This window comes from Rhinolophus hipposideros (assembly GCF_964194185.1).
Source record: "Rhinolophus hipposideros genome assembly, chromosome: 14".
Lineage (NCBI taxonomy): Eukaryota > Metazoa > Chordata > Mammalia > Chiroptera > Rhinolophidae > Rhinolophus > Rhinolophus hipposideros.
The window spans coordinates 11,614,339-11,636,537 of NC_138060.1; the positions used below are offsets into that span (position 1 = coordinate 11,614,339).

Genomic DNA, 22,199 nt, shown 5'->3' on the forward strand with positions numbered 1-22,199 from the left:
TATATTATTAGTAACACCACAACTGTAGGCAGTTGCTCAATAATTTATTAAATTCCAAGGAGGAACAAAGTTCTCTAGATGTAGTAGAAGAGGGTGCTTCTGATGATCTCTGTTTTGCAACTTTTAAATAAAGCTGGTGAGAACCAGGTATGAGGTTGGGCTGAGACATTTTCAATTTCAGGCATTTAGGGCTGGTGTTTTGTTTTGTTTTCTCCTGTTACCCTAGAGCAAAATCATGTCTCGGAAGGCAACTCAATCCCCCTAATAACTGTTTTCTTAGACTCACCCTGAAGATGTAAAGTTAATCAAGTAACTAAAGAATAAGTGCCAACATTTGATGTGCCTTTGTGTATTTTGAAGATATCCTGCATCCGGCCTAATGAAAGTCAGCCCTCCCTTTAGGGCTGGGAGTGGGTGTGGGGCTCCAGCAATTGCCAATATTTAGAAGGCAGGTGGCTGGGAGAGCTCACGGGTGGGCTGGAGGGTTTTTACATCCACCAGATTTAGCAAGGGACTCAGTATAGCAAGCCCCAGGCCCCAGGGCTCTCATCCCCAGGTGGTAAGACTACAATAAAACCTCATCCATTCAGACCCAGACACTTGAAATTTGTGACAATTCAATTGTTGATATGGCTCTTTTAATTTTTCTTAAGTAAAATGTTTGACATGATCTCAACTTTCTCCGAAAATTCAAAAGGCTCTTCTTACAAGTTTCACCCAAGGACCTGTGAAATTAAACCTTCGGTGTCTATTATTTCAATTTATATGTCAATTTATCTGTGATTATTAGAAGTTTTTTTAAAAAAAAAAAAAACCTATACATTTATGATACATTCGTATAATAACCAGTGAGTACATTTTACTTTGATGCCCAATACAGACTGCATTTGAAAGCAGCAAATATCTCTTTTTAGGAAGCCCAATAAATTAGGGTTTTATGCTGACAAACTAGCAACTCTCCACTCCCATTACTCTGAATCAGTGAGGTTTTATTGTAAATTAAAATGGAAACAGCAGGTGTCTATTTCCAGCCAAGCCGACCTTGAAGAATAGTCCATGACTTGATTTTTTCCATTTAATTTGCAAACCAGCCACATGTTGATAAAGGAGAAGTAAGTAAAATGAAATCTCATGAAAGAAGAGAGGTGGATCACTGTTCTGCCTCCTAGTGGCTGCTAGAATATCCCCAAATAACAATGGATCACAGAAGAGCTTGGCCATTGAACAAACACTTTCATTTATGGAATTATTTCCATAATCTTTCATGTTTCCAAACGCCTTCCATCCTTTTTCAGTGAATGCTCCGGAAAGTGTTTCCAATGTAAATACTTTACGGCATCGAGTGGGGAGGTGGGGGACAAGATGGGGCTGGCGATTTGTTTTTATTTTATTGCTGTCTTTGGACTCAGCAAAAAAGGGCCTGTTGACACTGCCACTCATTCTGCATGCTCCCTGCCAGAAATGATAGCCAACATGCATGCATGCCTTTGAACTGCATTCACATCTGGCCCAGTCCGATGTGAATGTCGCCCCTGAGACCCTGCACAGTGATTTCCAAGGACCCACGTGCATGAAAATGAGTTACTTCACTGATATTTTTTGGTTTTCAATGTACATATGTGTCCAACCCCCAGAAAAGTAAGTCCTCATCTTACTGAGTGTTTCCTAGCGTACGCCTGATCTTTCCTACAGACAGGATCCAAAACCAGAAGCTCCCAGCTTAAAGAGATTTTGACTCAAAAGTTTTGTGTAACAATGGCTTCCTTTTCCTTAGTCTGAATAGGAGTAACATTTCCAATGTGTAGGGAAACACGAGTCACTGAGCTTGTCTGAGACCATAGACAATTAAGCCCTAGATGTGTAGATATAAGTGAACAATCACTGCAAATTTTCAAGTTAGACCAGCAGAAAACCCATAAACACAGTGAAGAAACTCCCAAATTCTAATACCTTAGAGCAAGAACTAGCCAGCCACAGTGATAAAGAGCATGACCCAAAACTTACTGAGTTATTGTAAATTGAACAGAAGTTCCACGTCTGTCACTTCTCTAGCTGCGTCCTCCGACCAGTGGGTCAGAATAAAGGCTTTCGAAGGCAGGTCTGGAAGCGTGAAAAGCATTACCTTGGGACACTTAGAGGCCCAATTTTATCAAACATGCTGTTCTCTTTACAATAAAATTACCAATCCCTGCTGGATGCATAATTAATCTTGAACAGTGAGGGCTTGACTTCCCATCTTATGTTGGAGAGAGAAGCTCATTGCCTCTTTGTCTGTTGTTTTTCTGCCACATTTCGAAGGCTTTTGCGTGGTGGTCAGACTTGATGGTGGAGCACGCTGAGACGTTCCTCTCACTCTTTGCGGTGGACATGGATGCCGCATTAGAAGTGCAGCCCCCAGACACATGGGACAGTTTTCCACTGTTTCAGCTGCTGAACGATTTTCTGCGTACCGATTGTATGTATCGTCTTTGACTCTTTGATTTTGCTAAGCAGTGTGCAGATAAGCAGATGGCTAAAACTTCTTTATCCCTGGCAGATTATAGGATGGACATACTTCTTCATAGTTTTAGGATTAATTCAAAAAAGAAACAAACTTAGAACTAATGGACAGTCTCTTCCCACAAGTGTGCTGTGACAGGGAAGCCCTCTCTTAACCATGCAGTAAGCCCCAAGGGCAGTTGTGTCAGAAGTGGTGCCCGTGTTTTGCTCTTGAACAAGTTAATGAACTTAACCCCTTCACAGTCTGCTATTTTGACCGAAAGGTGATTTCTAGATGAAAAACAATTTCTAGCTAAGCCATATCACGCGCATTTCAGAGTCCCTTACAACAATATATAGCCACGCTTCCCCCCCCCAGGGAGCGCGAAGAACCAAAGGAGGAGTAGAACCTTCTACAGGGAACTATAATGTGGTAGGAGGAAGCCGAGTGGGTGCAAGGAAAACCTAAAAACTAGTGTCGACTGTTGTTTTGTTGTTTTTAAAGGAGCGTGATAGTTTTGCCTTTTTAGAAGAGCAACACCAATAGGTAAAATGTTTTTGAATTCCACTTTCCTTCCACACTGATTAAAGCATGAACTTTGATGCTGTTCATGTACTTTATTTTGCTTTATTTCTTTCTCTTCTTTTTTTTTTTTCTCTCTTAGAAGCAGTGCATATGTGTATATGTTGTATGCTGACAACGCAACTGTGGGTTCTTACCAAGATTTTGCTTGTCTGTTCTAGATAATTTGTGCAATGGAAAATTTCACAAACACCTGCAAGACCTGTTTGCCCCACTTGTGGTTAGATATGTGGATTTGATGGAGTCCTCAATTGCACAATCCATTCACAGGGGCTTTGAGCGGGAGTCATGGGAACCAGTCAAGTAAGGAAACCTCTTTTGATACCATCGGAGTTTGGGTGCAAATGGCTGGAGAGTCATACAGAAATGGATTAATGGTGTCTTATGGTTTTCTTTGTTAGCATGGACAGAGAGCAAACACTGTATGTGTTTCCTGCTATGATGCTCATAGCCTCCTGGTCCAAAAAGGGGGGGATGGGGATGAGGTCGAGAAATGTTTCATGAAATGAAATCTTTGTTTTATTGCACAAGATAAATAAGGAATAAGGGATAGAAACCTGTCTGTGATATTTATACTGTGTATCTTACTCCAGTGGTGTTATCCGTAGGAATTAACATTTCCCAAAGTGTGTTCCAAAGGGGTCTAAGCGAGGGGTCAGCAAATGTTTTCTATAAAAGTCCGTGTAATAAATATTTAGGCTTTTCGAGCTACATGATCTCTGCCACAACTGGTCAACTCTGCTGTTGTAGTGCAAAAGCAGCTATAGACATTAGGTAAAGGAATAAAAGTGGCTGTGTTCCTGTAACATTGTATTTGCAAAAATGGGAGACTGGCCTGTGGGCCGCAGTTTGCTGTTCTCTGGTCTAGGCCTTTGAGACCTACCTCGAGTAATGGACTCTTAAGGCCAAATATGGTTAGGAAACTATTATTATATACCCCACTCATCTACTCCACACCCTCGTCTCCTGGAGAACCACAAAGCACACCAGCATATTGCAAAGCTGTGAGAAGATAGTAATACAGAACCTTGTTTAACTCAACTTAATCTAGAGTTTCTTAAATGTATTTGACCACAATACTCACATTTTTTATAATAGGATATTGATGTAAAGGACAAATTACAGGAAATCCTGTGAGTTGTGAATTTGGCAATTCCCATAACTGCTTGGTGAATCTTAGATTCTATTTAAAAATGTCTGGCAGATTCATTGCCATCTCCATTCCCCAGCAAGGATGAGGGCTGTGACTCAAGGAGCCAAAGGAGCAGTCTCAGACTCTCCTTTCTGGAGAAGAAGAGAGAGAATTCTCTCTACCTAGGTGGAGAGAATGTTCTGTTATGAGTTGAAAAGCTTCAATAAAGCCTGCTATTAGCTTTACCTTGTTAGATTCTCTCTCTCTCTCTCTCTCTCTCTCTCTCTCTCTCTCTCTCTCTCTCTCTCTCTGTCTCTCTCTGTCTCTGTCTCTCTCTCTCTCCTCTCTCTTTTCCTATAGGAAAATCATTTTGTTCTTTCTAGTCTTTCACATCTTTGGAATGTAGGAGCCAGTGTGGAGCAAAATGGGGGTATGTACAAGCAGACTTTCAGGCACTCCAGAACAAATATTCAAGAGACTTTCTCAATTTGAAAGCTTTGAATTACGTCTAATCTGTAATTGGTTTTCTGAATTAAGACCTTCTCTCTAACTTTATACTGTGTAAGGCTTTGACTGATAAAGAAATTAATGTAAAACAGCTTTTTCAACCTCCGTTCCACATCTGAGCACTGGAGAAGTGTCTTGACTTACTGTGCTGCAAGCAGGTTAACGGGTTTTGGCTCTTCATTTGCAAGTACTAAGGAATCTAAACTTTAGCTTGCTACTCTCAGATTTAGAACAGTCTGTTAATATGGCCCTGCTGACTTTTTACTCATGAGAAAAAAAACCGGGTCCTTTGACGATAAGGAACCTATTATGAAGGACTCTATTTCTTTTTTAATGCTCGCTGCAGTCAAGATAATTGTGCTGTGGCGAACAGTTATGAAAAGGAAAAGGTTAAAATGGGTAATATTCACATTTTGAAAATAGCTATGGTCTTGAAATAGCATTTACTTGCTTGGGTTTAAATGTGGAGGCTACTACCGCCAACACACACAGGAGAAAATGATTGGTATTCTTCACTGGTTCTTAAAGGGTCCTGGAGTTGGGACCTCGTCCTCCATTTACTAGCTGGAAGGCTAATAAAGGCAATGAAATCAGTTTCTTCTCTGCAAAACTGATTTTTAGAAATGTTCCTACTTAGTGTCCGAGAATTGTCCTGAAGTTTTGTAATAATGTCACTAAAGCCATTGTATAATCTGTTCAATTCTTCAAAAACCAAGCAAATGCCTGTTTCCTTTTGAAACACTAAATATTCTTCATACTATCAAAAGTAAAGATAGAATCAAAATCATTTTCACAATTGGAAGTCTTAGTCTGGGAATATTTTCTTGAGGATTTTTTTAATGATTAAAAAATAAAATTTAAACTCATGGATCACAAGTTTAAGGATTTGAAAATGAGTGGAGGATTAATAGTTGTAAATAATAACCTGAGAATCTTATACGTAGGTGTGGTTTTTTAAGTAGCTTTTAATATGATTGTGGTTTGTTCAATTCATGCTAAATGGTATGTGCCTTTCAGAGTATACAGAGATATTTGAAAGTGCCAACTAAAATGTAAGCTAAATTAAAATTCTTGAAGCCACACAGATTTTATTAGAGGATTTGTATACAGGATGCGGATACCATGGGACAGATTTGCAGAATGGCCGGCACAAAATGAAGGGTAAAGAAAGAGCTTGGGGACAAGCTTATGTGCTACAAGGAATGAGTCTTTCTATACTTCGTACCACGTGAAGAGAAACAAAGTATGAACGAACGCTTATCTGATCACTACTTAGGCAGCTGATAAAGAAGCAGAGATTCATTTTTCTTGTTGGATTGTTTTTCCAAGTAAATAATGATCTTTTTGAAATGTCTTTCAAACTTCCTCAAAAACAAGAAACCGTCTTGGAGAAATAAATTTACTTTGCTCAATCTTTAATTTTGCCACATGATTCCCCAATACACACACACACACACACACACACACACACACACACACACAGAGAGACCACAGCCTTGCTTTCAAGCAAATGTTATACTCAAATAATTCTGTTCTTCTGTTTTTCAAAAGTCATAATTATAAGCACCTGATTATAGGGAAAATGACTGAGAAATGCATCATCAAGCCTCCTTCAAGAAAAACTAGTATTCAAAATGTTAAAGAAAAGCAGCACTCTGACAAGATAATGCTAGCAATAGTGTGAGCTTGCTAAAAACAGATTTTAAATATTATTTATTCTTCAGATTTTCTTATTTCAAAATCTGGCCATGTAAAAGAAAAGTAGAGATATAATCATCACTTGGGTTTGATACGAATTATCTGGCAGAAAGGGTCGAATGGCTCAGTCCGCTTGCTGCCTCTGTGAGGAGAGAAAGGGAGGCTGCGTCTCTGTTTCCATTAAGCCAGATACAGTCATGATTAGCATCTCTACGCATTAGTGAAAATATTATCGCATAGCTTCCAACCGCAGCTGAAGACAGCCAGCCTCTGAAGGCCAAGCCCAGACTGGAGCCCATCGCCCTCTGATGGGTATCCATCAGGAAATATCATGTGGCCACCACTCACAGGGAAGCTGGTCGTTCACACCCATCCCAGCAACCCTGAATATCCGCCTTGGGTCCAAACGAGCAGATGGACAATTTCTACCAGCTCTTTCGAGTTGGCTTGTTGTTAGTCAAGTCATCGTGGAAAACTTCGAAAGTGTCTACTCCAAAGCTTGCCAAGTCTAGTACCCTCCTCACACTACTCTTTCCTTGACAGATCATCTCTCAATCTCCACTTGTAGGCAGAGGGAATCCACGTTTCATGGTGGCCATGTCAGGTTAGGATGGCTCTAAATGATGAAACTAAACATTGCTTCTTGATATAGATGCACTGAAAAATCTGGGTTTCTCATTTCTCAGAATGCTTTCTCTCTCTCTCTCTCTGCCTGAGATATACACATGAAAGTTATTTTTAAAATAATGTCATTTTCCAGATTCTCAAAGATGCCAATATCTTGATGATAATAAACTGCCAGACCAGAGACACCTTAGCAATATGTAGGTGGCTTGGTGTGAAATAGGCAAGTACTAGACATGGAGTCAGAACTCCTGACTTGCTGAGTGAACTGGGGCAAATCAGAGGACTTTTCTTACGCTCAGTATCCTCCTTTGCAAAACAAGGACTTTGAATACCCAGGACTGTTCCAACACTAACATTCTGGAAAATGTGACTTTTCTTATTCACCCCCTATACACATTTGATCACTACTACCTCCCTAGCACCTAGAAAAAGGCCTGGGACATAACAGGTGCTTAGGAAATATTTGTTGACTAACTGACCTTTATTAAGAAACCCATACAGACTGAAAATTGTAAGGATATAGTAGGAAAACTATGGGGAGGGGAAAAAGAACAAGATACATTCCCAATCAGGGATTTCAATTTAGTTGGGTCTGAGCAACATGCACACAGGAAACATGATTTTAAATATTCACCAATGTACAAATGTACAGATAACATAAGGAAGAATATGAGAGCAGAGAGTAAAAGGGAATGGATTTCTGCTGAGGGGGCATGAAAGAAACAACTGGGAGACTAAGATTTCAAAAGGCGCTGGGTGCTGGGAAAGAGCACAAACAAAAGTGGAAATAGGGGGGAAAGAAGGATATGTAACAGAAACTGGGTGTTCGCTTTGAGCCAGCGTGGAAGATGAAGGAGGCAAGCCATAAGGCTGGAGAGATGTTTGGGATTTGAAATGTTCTAAAATCCCATGAAGTTTGAAACTGTATTCTCTAGGTTATGCATTCTAAACAGAGGCATTACAGCTCTCAAAGCTGATGAAATTTGGAGATACATACATACATACATACATACATATGATATATATATATACACATATATCACAGGTCTGCATACAGTACATAAACACATACAGTATGTTGGTGGTATTAAATTTTCATGGGGAAGGCAGTTGGGCGGAGTCTGGTTGTGATAAAGAATAAAAGGTTAATAAACACCGCTCTGAACTCTAAGATGTCAAAAAATGCCCGTGCCCCAAAGTAGGGCTCAGATCTAAGAATAAGCACTGAGAGAGATTGCAGAGTCCGTAATACCAAGACTGGATGAGATGTGTTGCATATATTCATGTAAGAAATGACTCGTAGAGTAAAAGGCATTCTGTATCTTAACTCTAACCCCGTCCATAAATCTAAAGATGTCTTTGAAAGAATACCCTTACCATATCCTCTCTCAATGGAGACACAATCTTGATGATAATTAATTCTGGAAGCACGGAACGACTCTACCTCTAGTCATTTCCATCAGTAGAAATGATGAGGCACACACACACTTGTAACTTTCATCCATGTGAGAGAAAGTGGATCAGAGTTTTTTAATCCAGTGCTCCAGGGATGGGCCCTTTCATATAAATGGGCGCTACCCTTTTTCAGCAGCATCCCCAAAATGAATGAGTCTAATTCTTAACATATATCAGTTGTTAGGATTGCAATTCACACTTCTTAATACTAGTCAGAGATATCCAATTATGATTCTCACAGAGATGCATGACAGACTTGTTTTTAGGTAGTTGCTAAAGAGCCCTGTAAAATAATAATTTGTTACATCCATCAGCAGCCCCAAGAAGCTGATATGACCTGAGTGCTACTAGAAAACTTCCCCTTTCACATGTATATCAGTGAAATATAATGTTTGGAATTGCCTCTTTGATTATTAATATAAGTGATTAACATCCAAAGGAAATATTAGTAACCTTTGTAATACACTATACTATTTTGCTAAATGCAGGAATACCAAACATGTTTCAGCTTTTTAAAACGAGAGCATTATAATATGTCACATGAAAGAAATGTTTCTATATAAGTACAGTACAGTAGTCCAGCCAAAATGTCATATTTTACAAATACAATATGTTTTGATTAATATAAGCATTTTTTAATTTTTGTGTGCAAAATGAAGCTCATTTCTAATTTGTGTACCCACCATCCACTAATATGTTTAAATTAAGTTGCTTTTGCATACATTTGTGTGTTATTCATTCCTAGCTACTTTTAATTTGCTCAGAATTGACATTTTAACTTTCCAGGCTGCCATCTCTAAAGATCTCCTAATTCCTTGATCATTATTCAGTGTGTGTGTCATTTAATGATCACATTTGCTTATATAGGCGTACACATGTCTCAGTGGAAATCGGTTTTGTTACATGGCAGTGTTTAAGACGGGAGAACCACCAGGGATTGAAATCAAAGGCAAATTCCGCAGTTAAACACAGAAAGATGGAAGGAAAAGTTCCATTTTCCCCACTACTTAATAGTCATATTTAGCCTCTTCTCTTGACCATTCCCATAAGAGCAACCTTTGGTCCCAAGTAGAGAAGTATAATTGGTTTTCCCACAATGTGAAGTGTAAACTTTTGAGACACCTGTGTCCCTTAAGGAAGAGAGTGACAGGCTGACAATTTTGCTTTCTAAGTTTTTCCATCTACAAGCCTGGGCTATATTGTCATTGTGAAAGGGTAAGTGGTTTCAGAGGGAGACAGATGTCCAGACTATCTCCAGGGTCCACAATTTCTGACTTATCGAAGGTTTGCCCCCCTGAGCGAACCCAGAGGCAGCTCCAGGCCTTGCAAGAGTTCTGTTAGTCAAACACAGCTTGCCCGGGGCAGAGCTGCTTTGGCAAAACTTGCTCTTCTCCTGCAAGCTCCAAAAAGAAAGCCTCAACTCCTTTGCCAAAGTGCTGTCAACTCCACTTAAACAGGAGGGCTCCTCTCAGATGCAGAGTTACACTGGGCTCTACTGTGCCAGTGACTTTGGCGGCATGGAACACCCTTAAAATGCCACTACAGAGATACGTGGTGCCAGCTTGTGGAGCAGAGTTTGACACAGTCTCTCAGAAGACGTGTAGTTGATTTGAGGTGGGGTTATTGTTTTGTTTCATTTTCTCCCATTAATCATGAAGTCATCCATCTTTCATCACAGCAGTTGATCGATCTTTGTTCAAAAACAAGAAGCTTCTATGACATCACATTTTAAAACAATTTATTAATTTTTAACTTAATTTTTAACTCTTTGTAGAAAAATGCACTGCTTTAATTTTCACGAACTGAATACACCCATATAACAATCACACCGATCAGGAAACTGCACATTTCCAGCACCCCAGAAACCCTGTCATCCTTTCTTCTGCCTCTATCTTACTTTCATGGGTAATTGCTATAACATGAGGCCACATTTTAAACCTACTTGTAGTCAAAGAATTTACTATAAGACGTGAATTTGAGATTTTTTTCTGTGTGTGTATGTGTGCGTGCACATGTGCACGCACATGCAAACATTTTTCCATTTTAATTTTTAATTGGACTTGGTTTGGGAGGAGCAGTTTCCATTTTCGTTAAGTGTCCTATAAAATTATTCAAAGCTCGTCATTTCCTTGATATAATTCTTTCATTTTCGCCGTCAACTCTGACACCCGTTGCACATCCACCTGTCTTCAGAGGTAGCGGTTGGAAAGAATTTCTTTTCTTTTCTTTTTTTTTTATAGTTTTATTTTATTTTATTTTTACATCCCTCACACCATGAACCCCCCTTCCCCCATCCACCACCACCCCGACCTCACACCGAGCCATCACATTATACACATAAAATTATAGTTGGCATTCATTAATGTCCAGCCTCTGGTGTACAATGCCATGACCAGGCATCCACAGCATCCCTGAGGTGGTCTCCCAAACAAGAATTTCTTTTCTGTACACCACCATTATGTATGCATTCAACTGAGTGAATTTTCTGTTACATCATGTATCTCAAATCTGACTTAAGAAATGAGACTCCATCAAAAATAATTTATAAATAAAAGTAAGAAAATTAAAGAGCGCCACCGTTTCTGTCAACCCCAGCCACTTGCCTGCAGCCCTAGCCCTAGCACCACTAGGAATTCCACGAACTTCATGTTATAGATTCTCTCGGCAACAGATTTAGACGCTGAAGGCCCTTTGCAAAGGCATTTACATTATGTAATGTGATCATTGCATGAAGGTGTCCATGAGTGTTCATGCTTCTTCGTCACTCTGTGGTTAATTTTTTTACATTAACTTTTGTCATTTCTCTCTGGATATTGAGCCACACCAGCTCCCCATCCATAAGCTGCTTTCTGAAGTGTGTCGCTTCAGTTTTCGCTGTGGTCTTGCTGTGGACTTAGCCAATTTATTTACAACTGTCGTGTGCTTCTGCCACATCTGCATTGTCACCGTGATGGTATTTTTTCTTTCTGTCTGTTTCTTCCACAGGAGTTTAACCAGTAACCTACCCAATGTGAACCTACCCAATGTGAACCTTCCCAAAGTACCAAATCTACCAGTTAACATCCCTCTAGGCATCCCACAAATGCCTACTTTTTCGGCACCGTCATGGATGGCTGCTATATATGATGCTGAGTGTGTATTCAGTTCACATTAGATCTAATTTAAATTTAAGTGATCTTGGCATGGATATGTATTGTTTATTTCTATACATCCTATATAACAGAGATGGAGAGGGATAATTAGACATATTTTGCTGATCATACAGAGACAATATTGTTTATTTCTGGCATGTGGCATGTTTGTAAGACGTTTGCTATATATACAGCACTAACAATTTGTCTTACGCCCACTGAACGTTTGAGGACTATGTTTCACTTCCTGAATTCTTTTGCAAAAGGATTCTGCCCATGTTTTGTTTTGTTTTTCTTCTTTAATGCAGGTGGCATGACTTTAGGAGTTATTCATCCAAAAGGAGTCCAGGGAACCTCTTTGATGGGCTGGCCAGTCATCTCTGGCCTGATCCAAATCTAAGAGGGAAGCGCACCTACCTAGAGGCTAAGGGTATTTTTGTTGTTGTTGTTGCTTTTTAAATAAAAAATTCCTAGCGACTGTCAAACCATAAAGTATATTTCTGGTGTCAGCAAATGGCAGGATATCGTAACAGTATGTTCAGGGCTAAATGAAAATTTCTGAATGGATCAAGCCTTAGTCATGCAAATGTTATATAAAGATACTTTCCAAGGTCATAATACAGTACAGAGTACTGAGATCTAGGTAGCAAGATTTCTAAACTTGAGAATGCAAGGTTTAAACAAGAAATAATTACATTTTGGGGGTAGCTATATCATCTGTGGTCAGAGTGTAGGATCATTCTTTACATTCATCCACACAAATTCCAGAAATGCATGGGTTTCTTTTTCTTTGGAGACCAAGCCACTCCTTCAATGCCAGGAGTTTAGGGGAGTGGAGGTTGAGTAGCCATTTCTTCTGGTTTAGGAAATGAATCCTCTCTTTTTTTTTTCCTTAGCAAGAAGAAGATCCAGCACCCCTAAATTCTACCTCAGGGAAATAAAATTAGAACCACGTGCATGATTTAATAAGTGAAATAAGGTTTAGCGATTCTGTACCCTCCTTTGATCCTTTTCTTAGACCACAGCTAATTATAGGCCAGATAAGCTTTTTCTTGAAAGAATAAATTGGCACGTTTTCAAAGGGAAGTGTTATTATCAAAGGAATAAAAAATGATCTGAAACTGGCAGTGATGTTTTGAAATCTCGAAATCACATTCGTCAAGATGGCCCTCAACATTTGTATTTTTGTAGTAGTCCAGGTAGAGAACAGGACATTAAAACGACTTCTCTGCTTGGCTCCTCCAAAGCTGCCTGATATTTTTAAAAACCTATGTTTGTTCACAAATTCACGATGAAATCATATGGTCAATGTGTCTGATTCTCTTTTAAAGACAAATGAAAACCTCCAAAAATCTATTATCTGAAAGAAAACTCTTCTAAGAAAACATAAATCATATTCATGCTAAGATGACTGTATTAAAAGTTAGATTAGGTATTATCTGTTAATAATTAAAAAATAAATATCTGAAAGCTTCTCTTACCTTCTTCTGTGCATGCTCTGTGACATTGTTTTTGAAAAGATATGAATCAAGACATTGTAATAAAGCAGATAATGGTCTCTGTTCAATTAATTAAGGCATGAGTGGGAACACATTTTGGTAACTGCTCAGCAATCAAAATAATCTTGGTGCTATTGCCTTAACATTAACAGTTTATCTTAAAAATAAAAAGAAAATATTCTTTTCCTCATGTCAAAACTTAATAATAAGCTCTTCAAAGAAAACGAAAAAAAAAACCCTAGAAGAATTTTTTGAAACTCTGAAACCAGATGGGTGTCAAAATGTTGTTGTAATAAATACCAATTATTGCATTCATATGTACTTAATGATTTAAAACATACAACCATGCAGTTCCAAAACGGGGTTTAGACTAGACAAAGTTGGGGTTTCTTTTTCCCAAGCATAGGATGGGGAAGGGGGGAAGGCTGAACTTCCATGGAGAAACGATGCATTCCCCCACTTTTGAATGCTTACAGCAGTATCTGAAAAGAAGGCGTAGATTCTCTATCACCCAACCAGGAAATGCCTGATTCTATATCTTTTCATAATTCCAGTTTCCTCCTTTGCCACCTTTCATTTTAAGGACGTGTTTCCATGTTACCTGCTCCTTCGTGTCAGATACATCTACGTACTGACCTCAGACTGGTCTGTCCTTGAAAACGTTACCCTGTTGGTCCAGGCCGTAGGCTCCCTCTCGGCATGTTGGGAGTTTGCCCCTTCCCCAACCCGCAGTAGCTGTGTATGCATTTATGCACTAGCTATATTTCTCTCTGAAGCATTAATTCAATGCAGCTGGCATCTGTCACAATAGAAACACCCACTCTCATCTGTTTCTATAGACGATGTCAGAACAAGTGGTAATGCATGGTGTGTTGGACATTTTATAAATTACTGTGTTAGCATTAGTGGTATGCGAGGAAGGGGGTGGGAGGTGGCCACCCCTCAGAGCTCCAAATGGGATTGTTACAAAAGAGAAAGCCAGCCAGAGAAGGGCAAGAGGGTGAGCAATGGAGCATTTCCCACACACAGGCCTACCGTGGATGCCCCAGGTAAACGTTTCTTAGACGTCATTGTACAGAAAGAAATCAAGACCAATTTCTCCATCTGTACAGAGGACTGGGTAAGATGGTGCAATGGTTAAAAAAAAAAAAAAAAAAAAAAAGCTCAGGTTTTGAGCCGTAAAGCTTTGCAAATATCCCTTGTCCACTCACCTCCCCCCCAACTCACCTCGTCCTGGGGCTGCCTATGCAACGGGCTGGTCTATGAAAATTGGAATAATAACCAAACTGAACAAGAGTCTTGGATTCAAGGTATCCAGGTGTACTTGTCTCAATTTGAGTCACCCCAATTTCTTTCCAGCTCTTCAATAGAGAAAGCAGGTCCTCGCTCACCACTTTGTTAGCACTGTCCTTTTAAAACTAAGTCTTGTGCAATCTCCAAGAGGCCTCCGCTCTGGAGGGGAGCTGGGGAAATGCATGAAACCCTGAATTTTAATAACTGCATGTTGCCATGTAGTTATTATTTGTTGAGACTTACTTCTCCCTCTGGTTCGTGGCCTTCATCTGAATCATCACATGTGTTAATGTGGTTATTAATAGAAGGCTGATTTTTACCATACACCATTCTCCTGGCTGTTATGGGGCAATACCTTTCTCAGACTTCTCACTAGTCTGAAATAATTGGCTGAACAAAGCCGACTAAGTCATGTATGGTAAAACTCAAAATCTGCCAGTGGAGATTGCCCCCATGTCCACCGCCAACACGCGTCGTTTTGTATGTTGAAGCCACTGTTTGCCTTAAGCCTTCTAGTCCCCGGTTGTCTTTGTGTTAGCTTTTAAGAACCCCAGGCCAGTGGGTGACTCTTGTTTTCTAATTTTTATCCTGCCAGTAATGGATCAGGCACTTCTGAAGATCTGTTCTGGAAACTCGATGCCCTTCAGACCTTCATTCGGGACTTGCACTGGCCCGAAGAAGAGTTTGGAAAGCACCTGGAACAACGGCTGAAGCTGATGGCAAGTGACATGATTGAATCCTGTGTCAAAAGGTAAGCACAGGTGTCTGGCCAGCCTCTGCATGCCTTTCCCACTTACACTGACTCGGGGCAGGATAGATGGCCCCTCTTTCAATAGGCCATAATGTGGAGTTTCTGGAGAAGGGGATCACTTGTCAAAGTCAGCTGAAGTGGTGGCCACCCAAGTCTGGCTTCCGTTCACCTGCCCCACAGCTGTCCCAAAGCCGACAATGTGACTGCCAGTGTTTTTCACTTCGCTCCATGAGGAAAGGATCCATGTCGGTTCTTGTTCAGCTCTGTATCCCTGATATCTAGCAGTGTCTGGCACAAAATATTTGCTTAATAAATGTGTTTTCAGTGTAGGAATGCATACATGGCTGGACAGCTTGATGGAAATAAAAGAAGCGCATACAGCTCTAGAGCCTGCGCTCCCAGTACAGGTAGCAGGAACCTAACGACTTCCAGCAGCATGGGCAGGACCGGCAGCGTCGTTCCTTCTGTGCATGTGAACTGATCCTGTACTATGCGCCAACTATTAGTCTTGCCCCAGATCTAACTAGATATGAACAAGGGGGCACGAGACGTTTTGCCTGCTTTGTCACTGTGAGATACAGGGTTGAGGTGGAAATGCTGAATTTGAAGTTCCCCGGTAGACGCTTCTATAGGCAAGGGGAAGAAAAGGAGGATGCCATGCATCCATTCAACAAAAATTGAGCTCCTCCTGTATGCCAGGCAGAGCACTAAGTTCTTGGCATACAGTAAAGAATGAGAGACTGCATCCTTTCCCTCATGGAGTATCTGTATCTCCATGTTTGACATCATTCTCATCACCCTGTCGATGCCCAGACACACATCCAAGTTCTTTTTCCAGTTCACAACTGTTCTATTATGTTTCCTCATTCAAAAAATAAAAATAAAAGACCACAAGTAGCATAGGCCACTCCAGATGTTGGTCTCCAGATATTGTACAGTTTAGCTGATGGACCCGTTGTGGGAGATGGAGGATGGGTTTGGCTGGGAGCACTCTGAATTCATCATTTTGTATTTTGGAAAAAGAGAAGTAATAACATCCAAAGTGGAAACCGAAAGGGCAGAAGAACCACACAGGCCCAGGTAGATGAGTGTCTCAGCAGGAATTGGGAAAGGGACCACGGCTATGGAGAGTCTGGCCAGTGTTTGACGGTACTTGGAGAGGCTTAAAGTCCCGCTGATCCACACTTTGTGTTTTGCTCTTTTCTTCCCACTCTTGGAATCAAAGGCAGGCCTATTTCTCACACCCAAGGTCTAAATGTTTCCTTAGGCTTTGGAATTGCACCATCCCCACACAGTCTGTATCAATTTTAGGAAAAGCCACTCTTGTCTGATGGCCAAACCATTTCATACAAACTTGCAGGGAGTTTCCCTGCAGCAAAATGTTCTTCCCTGATCTGTACTAGGGGCTGCAATGCATTAGAATTAAGACTCACTAGCCTTTGATCTGTGCATGTAACTGTACAGAAAGACATGTATGCCCTTCTCCGAGAAGCCAGTCGTTTGAGTAGGGAATAAACAAATAATAGAAAGATGCTAGGAGAAAAAGGGAAGCCATATATGTGAAAGGCAGATAGTGGCTCTATTTTATCCCTTCCCACGTATCTTTATGAGTCAGGCACCTCAAAGAGGGTGAGCGCCGCAGAGGCAGGGCGTGTGTCCTGTTGGTTTTGAGCTCCTCACCCTCTCCAGGTCCCAGCATCATGCTGAGCACATAGTAGCTGTTGAGTAACCTTTCATTAATAGAGTTGGTCAACATAAGTTGGTCATACGTACATATACACCTAGTGCTGGTGTTCCTTTCCACTGAGGCCCCAGACATAGCACAAACACAGACAAGGGCAAACACAGGTGGAAATTTCATCCCAGACCTCCAGAGTCAGAGAGTAAAATATGAAGCAGTCCTTGGATATGTTAACGCATCGAATCTACATGAGTGGAGCCCAGAGCCTTTGCTTTCCTCTTTGGGACAGAATAAATGGCCGTGGTTCTAGAAGGACAACATAGTAAAGATGTGACTTCATAGATGTAAATATGCAACTCCAAAAGGTCAATCAAGCCCTCCTCATTTCCAAGTTTCTAAGAAATTTAACTCATTCATTTGATGGACTTTACGGAGCCTCTTGTCCTAGTCTGTCTGTATCAGGTACTCTACTCCATACCAAACAAGGCACCCTAACTCGGCCCTCAAGGAGGGTCACTCAATGAGTGACCTCTCCATTCCGGGCTTTTTGGCCCCATAGAGCCCTCTGAGTCATATTAATTTTGCATTTGGCTTCCTCTTCTCACAGCCCCACACTCTAAGGGCTTGAACAGGTCTCTTGTGAAAACAATAGAAAATAACTTCATTATAAGGGAGTGACTTAGCATTTCCCTTTCACAAATTGGACCAGAACTGGCCTGCAAGCCTCAGAAGATCAGCACCGGGAGCTGCCCAGTTCAGACCCCATCAGGTCCCCTTTGCACAAACCCAGAAAATGATGTATTTTCAGCATAGCTTAAAGTGATCGTCATGATTAGAAAGCTACTTCAGTGCACCAAGGCTTTAGAAGCCAGGATACATTTATCTTTAATGAGATCATATAATATATAGGAGTGTTTTAAAGTTTTGTTTGTTTGTTTGTTTTTTAGTTGTTGTCTTAAGAACTGGGCTTCCAACCTTAGAAATTATACTTGGCTTCCCTGCATGCACCCAGGGTGTGTTAGCAAGCTGGCATCCTTTCCTGAGCTAACTAACTGTGTGGTCCCCCTATGCACTATTAGAAAACTGCTACAAATGCCTCTTAAAGTGATGCTTTCCTGGTGGCTACATGATCTCCAGAACCTGACAGTGAACAATGCTGAAAAGATGCATTGGACGAAAGGACCTTTAATAAAACCACTCACTAACCAGGTGCTTTTCCTTAAAGACGTGTGATGATGTGACCCACTTCTCTGAAATCTTTTAAAATGTTACTAGTCCCCTTTACAATGCTGATATCAAGCACTAGATCTAACACCTGTATTACCAGCTGGCCATGTCAGACTGGGTTTTTCCCACAAACGGTTCACACATTGCTGGGATCATAATTTGACGTGTCACAAAATTATGTCACATTAAGTTTCTACCATTACACAATTCTTGAATTGATAAGTATATTATGGACATTTTTACATGTGGAACTAATGTACTCTTATTGCAAAATAATACATTGACATTGCAAAACAAAGAAATATAGTGGAAGTCCCCCATTACCACTTCTCTTAATTTCACTCTCCTCCCCAAAGGTAGCCATCTTATTTTTTTAGTCTTTAAAGCAATATAATAAGCTTGTTAGATTTTTTTAACTTCAGTCTCTTTCAAAACCAGAAAGAAAGAAAAAAAACAATAAATGTCATTTAAGATTTTTCCCCACCATGAGATTTTGAAGATTGGAAGCTGCTTTTTTGTTTTTTGTTTTCTTAATGAAGTGATTCAAGGTAAGCAGTTGCCAATGTGAGAGAACTTACATATGCTATAATGCTGTAATTGGGTTTTTGTTAATTCATTCATTCTCCTGCAATTAGGGTTCTCCATAGCACGTAAACTATAGACAGAAATACGCCGAGCTACAGGTGTTCTGTGTGTTGCCGAGAAAGGAAGGGTTTACGTGGCTGTCTCCCTGAATAGGCCTTCCTTAGTTGGAAAAATCATTTTTAAAAGAACACATGTGAAGTCATTGTCGAATGAAACTGATTACAGCCTTCAATTTTCTTTTTCACTGACCGCTCACAAAATGTCTCCTCCACCTGCTGCCATCTGAATGCTGAATTGGTCTTTTCCTACTTTGTTTTAATAGAACCAGGATTGCATTTGAAGTTAAGCTGCAAAAAACCAGTCGATCAACAGATTTTCGAGTCCCACAGTCAATATGCACCATGTTTAATGTTATGGTTGATGCCAAAGCTCAATCAACAAAACTTTGCAGCATGGAAATGGGCCAAGAGGTAAAAAAAAAAAAAAAAAATACAGATTCCCCCCTCCCCCCGCCGCCATCGATCATGTAGGAGAAAACTTCACAAATTCCTTCCATCTACACTAGTCTGCTCGTTTCAGAAATATATTCTTAACATTGTGTGGATTAAGCCAGAGATGAATGTTTGGTGTCTGTTTGTTAAGTAAATGTCTAAAGCATGGGCTGATGAGTGTGCCACTCACTTGGGAATGATTCCTGGCTGGAGTCATGGTGGCCATAAAGTTCCTTTAAGTCAAATGATGTCTGATGATCTTATTTATTAGGCGGGTGTCTCCAGCAAATCTGTTTGCCAGAATGCAAGTCATTTTCACATTTGAAGTACATTTTATCACTTAGAACATCTGGACAGCAGCAGAGCTCTCATTTTTACATCAAGGTATCTCTCAGGATATATAATGTTAGATTCCCCTTGCTACTCAGTCCCCAGCAGCAGGTTCTGAATTTCCAAGAAATCGCAGACTTTAATTTTCCTTAGATTGACTTGAGTATGAATCTTCCCTGACCAAAAGTTTAGTCCTTTGCTAAGTTTCCAATTCCAAAGTGGTATTTAAAATGTAAAGAAGAAAGAAACAGCAACGTGGGCTTGATTAAAGACTATCATGATCATTTTTCTCTGATGGCCTTAAGCCAGCTAGATATTCATATACCAATTTAGAATTAATTCAGAAACATTTCTGGCAACTCTCATGTTGTTGCCAATTGGCATAAATTGCTCCCAAATCAGATCTTTCGATACCAGCCCTACATGCTCAGTATAATTTAATTTTACTAAATTATATTTGTTCCTTCTTCGTTATTTATTTTCTCTTTCAGCACCTTCCATTTTTACATGTGGGTTGGTTGTATTCCCTCCCTGGCAAGACCATCTTAAACCTTCTTTCCCCTTCAAATTAGCTTCCTCAACCACAACCGATGAGCCTCCGCTCCTGACTGATTTTCTTGTTGGGGAACTTTCCCTGAGGTTTATGTTCTAGGCACTGGGGTCAAACGCAAGGGGTTTTCTTCCCTGGATGCATTTGCTGCCTGTGAATGATCTGGAGCAGTGGTTCTCAGATTTCAGTGTGCATCAGACTTATCTAGAGAGCTCCTTAAAACCCAGTTTCATGGGTCTCACCCCAAGAGTTTCTGATAGGTCTGGGGTATGGTCCAAGAATCTGCCACTCTGACAAGTTCCCTGGTGGTCCTGATGCTGCTGGCTGCTCTGGAGACCACACTTTGAGACCCACTGGTCTGGAGACTCCGTATCAAACATGAGTTAAGGAGAAGTGCTCCAGCACAGGACAGCCTCCGGAGGAAGGCTTAGGTTGGCCATCAAGCCCTGGCTGTGCTGCAAACTGGAGCTGGTCAAGTCACTCAGCCTTTTTGGACCTTAGTTTCTTCATCTGTAAAATGATAGCACTATTCTAGTTTTATTCAGGCTGTATTTAGCTAGAGAATCAATCAGATTTTCAGAAGGTACCAAGGCCAGAGTGTGAAACAGATACAATTAGAACTGCTGTGGATGAAGTGGGAGACAGGGGACCAAGGAAAGGGAGCCCAGAGCAAGGCTACCATGTTTCCCTCCACCTCTGCATTTCTACACTGCCCATTATCTGCCCATCCACACTACTCTGGGGGATTCTGAGCAATTTCTTTGACTTACAGAGCCCACTTTTAAAAAAAACCTATTTTGAGGGATCTCTAAGAGTGTTGGGTGATTTTCAGAATCCTATCCCTCCTGAATTTTTCTCCCCTTGGAGCTTGTTTTTTGTTTTTAATTGAGATATAATTCACATACCGTAACACTCACTCTTTTAAAGAATACAATTCAGTAGTTTTTCGTATATTCACAAAATTGTACAACCATCATTACAATCAATTATAGGTCATTTGTTATCACCCTGAAGGGAAACCTCGACACATTAGTAGTAATTCTCCAACCCACCCTCCCCCGCCCCAGGTAGCTACTACTCTACTTTCTGTTTCTAAGGACTTCCCTATTTGAGCATTTCATATACATGGAATATACCACGTAATATGTGGCCTTATGTGACTTGTTTCTTTCACGCCTGTAATATGTTCAAGGTTCTTCCATGTTGTTGCATGTATTAGTACTTCATTCCTTTTTATAGCTAAATAATATTCTATTACGTGTATATGCCACATTTTCTCACTTCATCAGTTAATGGACATTTGAGTGGTTTCCACTTTTTAGCTACTATTAATAATGCTGCCGTGAACATTCATGTACAAGTTTTCATGTGGACCTATGCTTTCAATTCTCTTGGATGTCAACTCACCTAGGAGTGAAATTGCTGGGTCATGCTGTCACTCTATATATAACCTTTTGAGGAACTGCCAAACTGTTTTTTGAAGTGGCTGCAGTATTTTATATTCCCATTACCAATGTCTGAGAAATCCTATTTCTACACATCTTAGCCAACTCTTATTATCTGTCTTTTTAAAATTATAGTCATCCTAGTGGGATCTCGTTGTGGTTTTGATTTGCAGCGATGTTGGCCATCTTTTCATGTGCTTTGTGACCATTTGTATATATTCTTTGAAAAATTGTCTATTCAAATTCTTGGCTCATTTTTAAAATTGGGTTGTCCCTTTATTATTTAGTATAAGATTCTTTATATAATCTGGGTAATAGACCATTGTTATATATATGACTTGCAACTATTTCCTCACATTCCACAGGTTGTCTTTTTCACTTTTTTGGTACTAATTCTTTAAAGCACAAAAGTTTACTTATGTTTTATGAAGTCCACTTTATCTATTATCCCTTGGAGCTTTCTGAGATGTCCATTTTAACTGAGTTTCACCAGAATAACACCATTCCAGGGTGAAGAAGAGTTGGTATGCTAAAACTGACCTCCTTTTCCTATCAACAGCTTTTAATGCCCCTCTTGAGATTGACTCAAATATTTAAAGAACTCCGATATACCTCGTCAGACAGCTAAATAATTTTTCCAAACAAACCAAGTCACTCTGATCTTAACTTTTGTCTTTGTGAATTGGGGTTTCGGGAGAGTAGTATGTATTGCGTGGCGGGGGGATGGGGTTGTTGT

At 40.2% G+C, this 22,199-nt stretch overlaps 1 protein-coding gene across 11 annotated transcripts in view; it reads left to right on the top strand.

Moving 5' to 3' along the window:
- The window catches only part of CADPS (calcium dependent secretion activator), a 459,417-nt gene that overhangs the window by 363,668 nt on the left and 73,550 nt on the right, over positions 1–22,199 (top strand). For 4 of the 11 annotated variants that reach the window (XM_081072041.1, XM_081072040.1, XM_081072043.1 and 1 more), the window contains 6 exons: positions 1,092–1,112; positions 2,299–2,455; positions 3,223–3,364; positions 11,466–11,612; positions 14,999–15,154; positions 18,970–19,117. In XM_081072041.1, coding sequence (XP_080928167.1) covers positions 1,092–1,112; positions 2,299–2,455; positions 3,223–3,364; positions 11,466–11,612; positions 14,999–15,154; positions 18,970–19,117 — 771 coding nt within the window. The remainder of the gene's footprint in view (positions 1–1,091; positions 1,113–2,298; positions 2,456–3,222; positions 3,365–11,465; positions 11,613–14,998; positions 15,155–18,969; positions 19,118–22,199) is intronic. The other 7 variants (XM_081072044.1, XM_081072045.1, XM_081072047.1 and 4 more) reach the window with 3 other exon arrangements.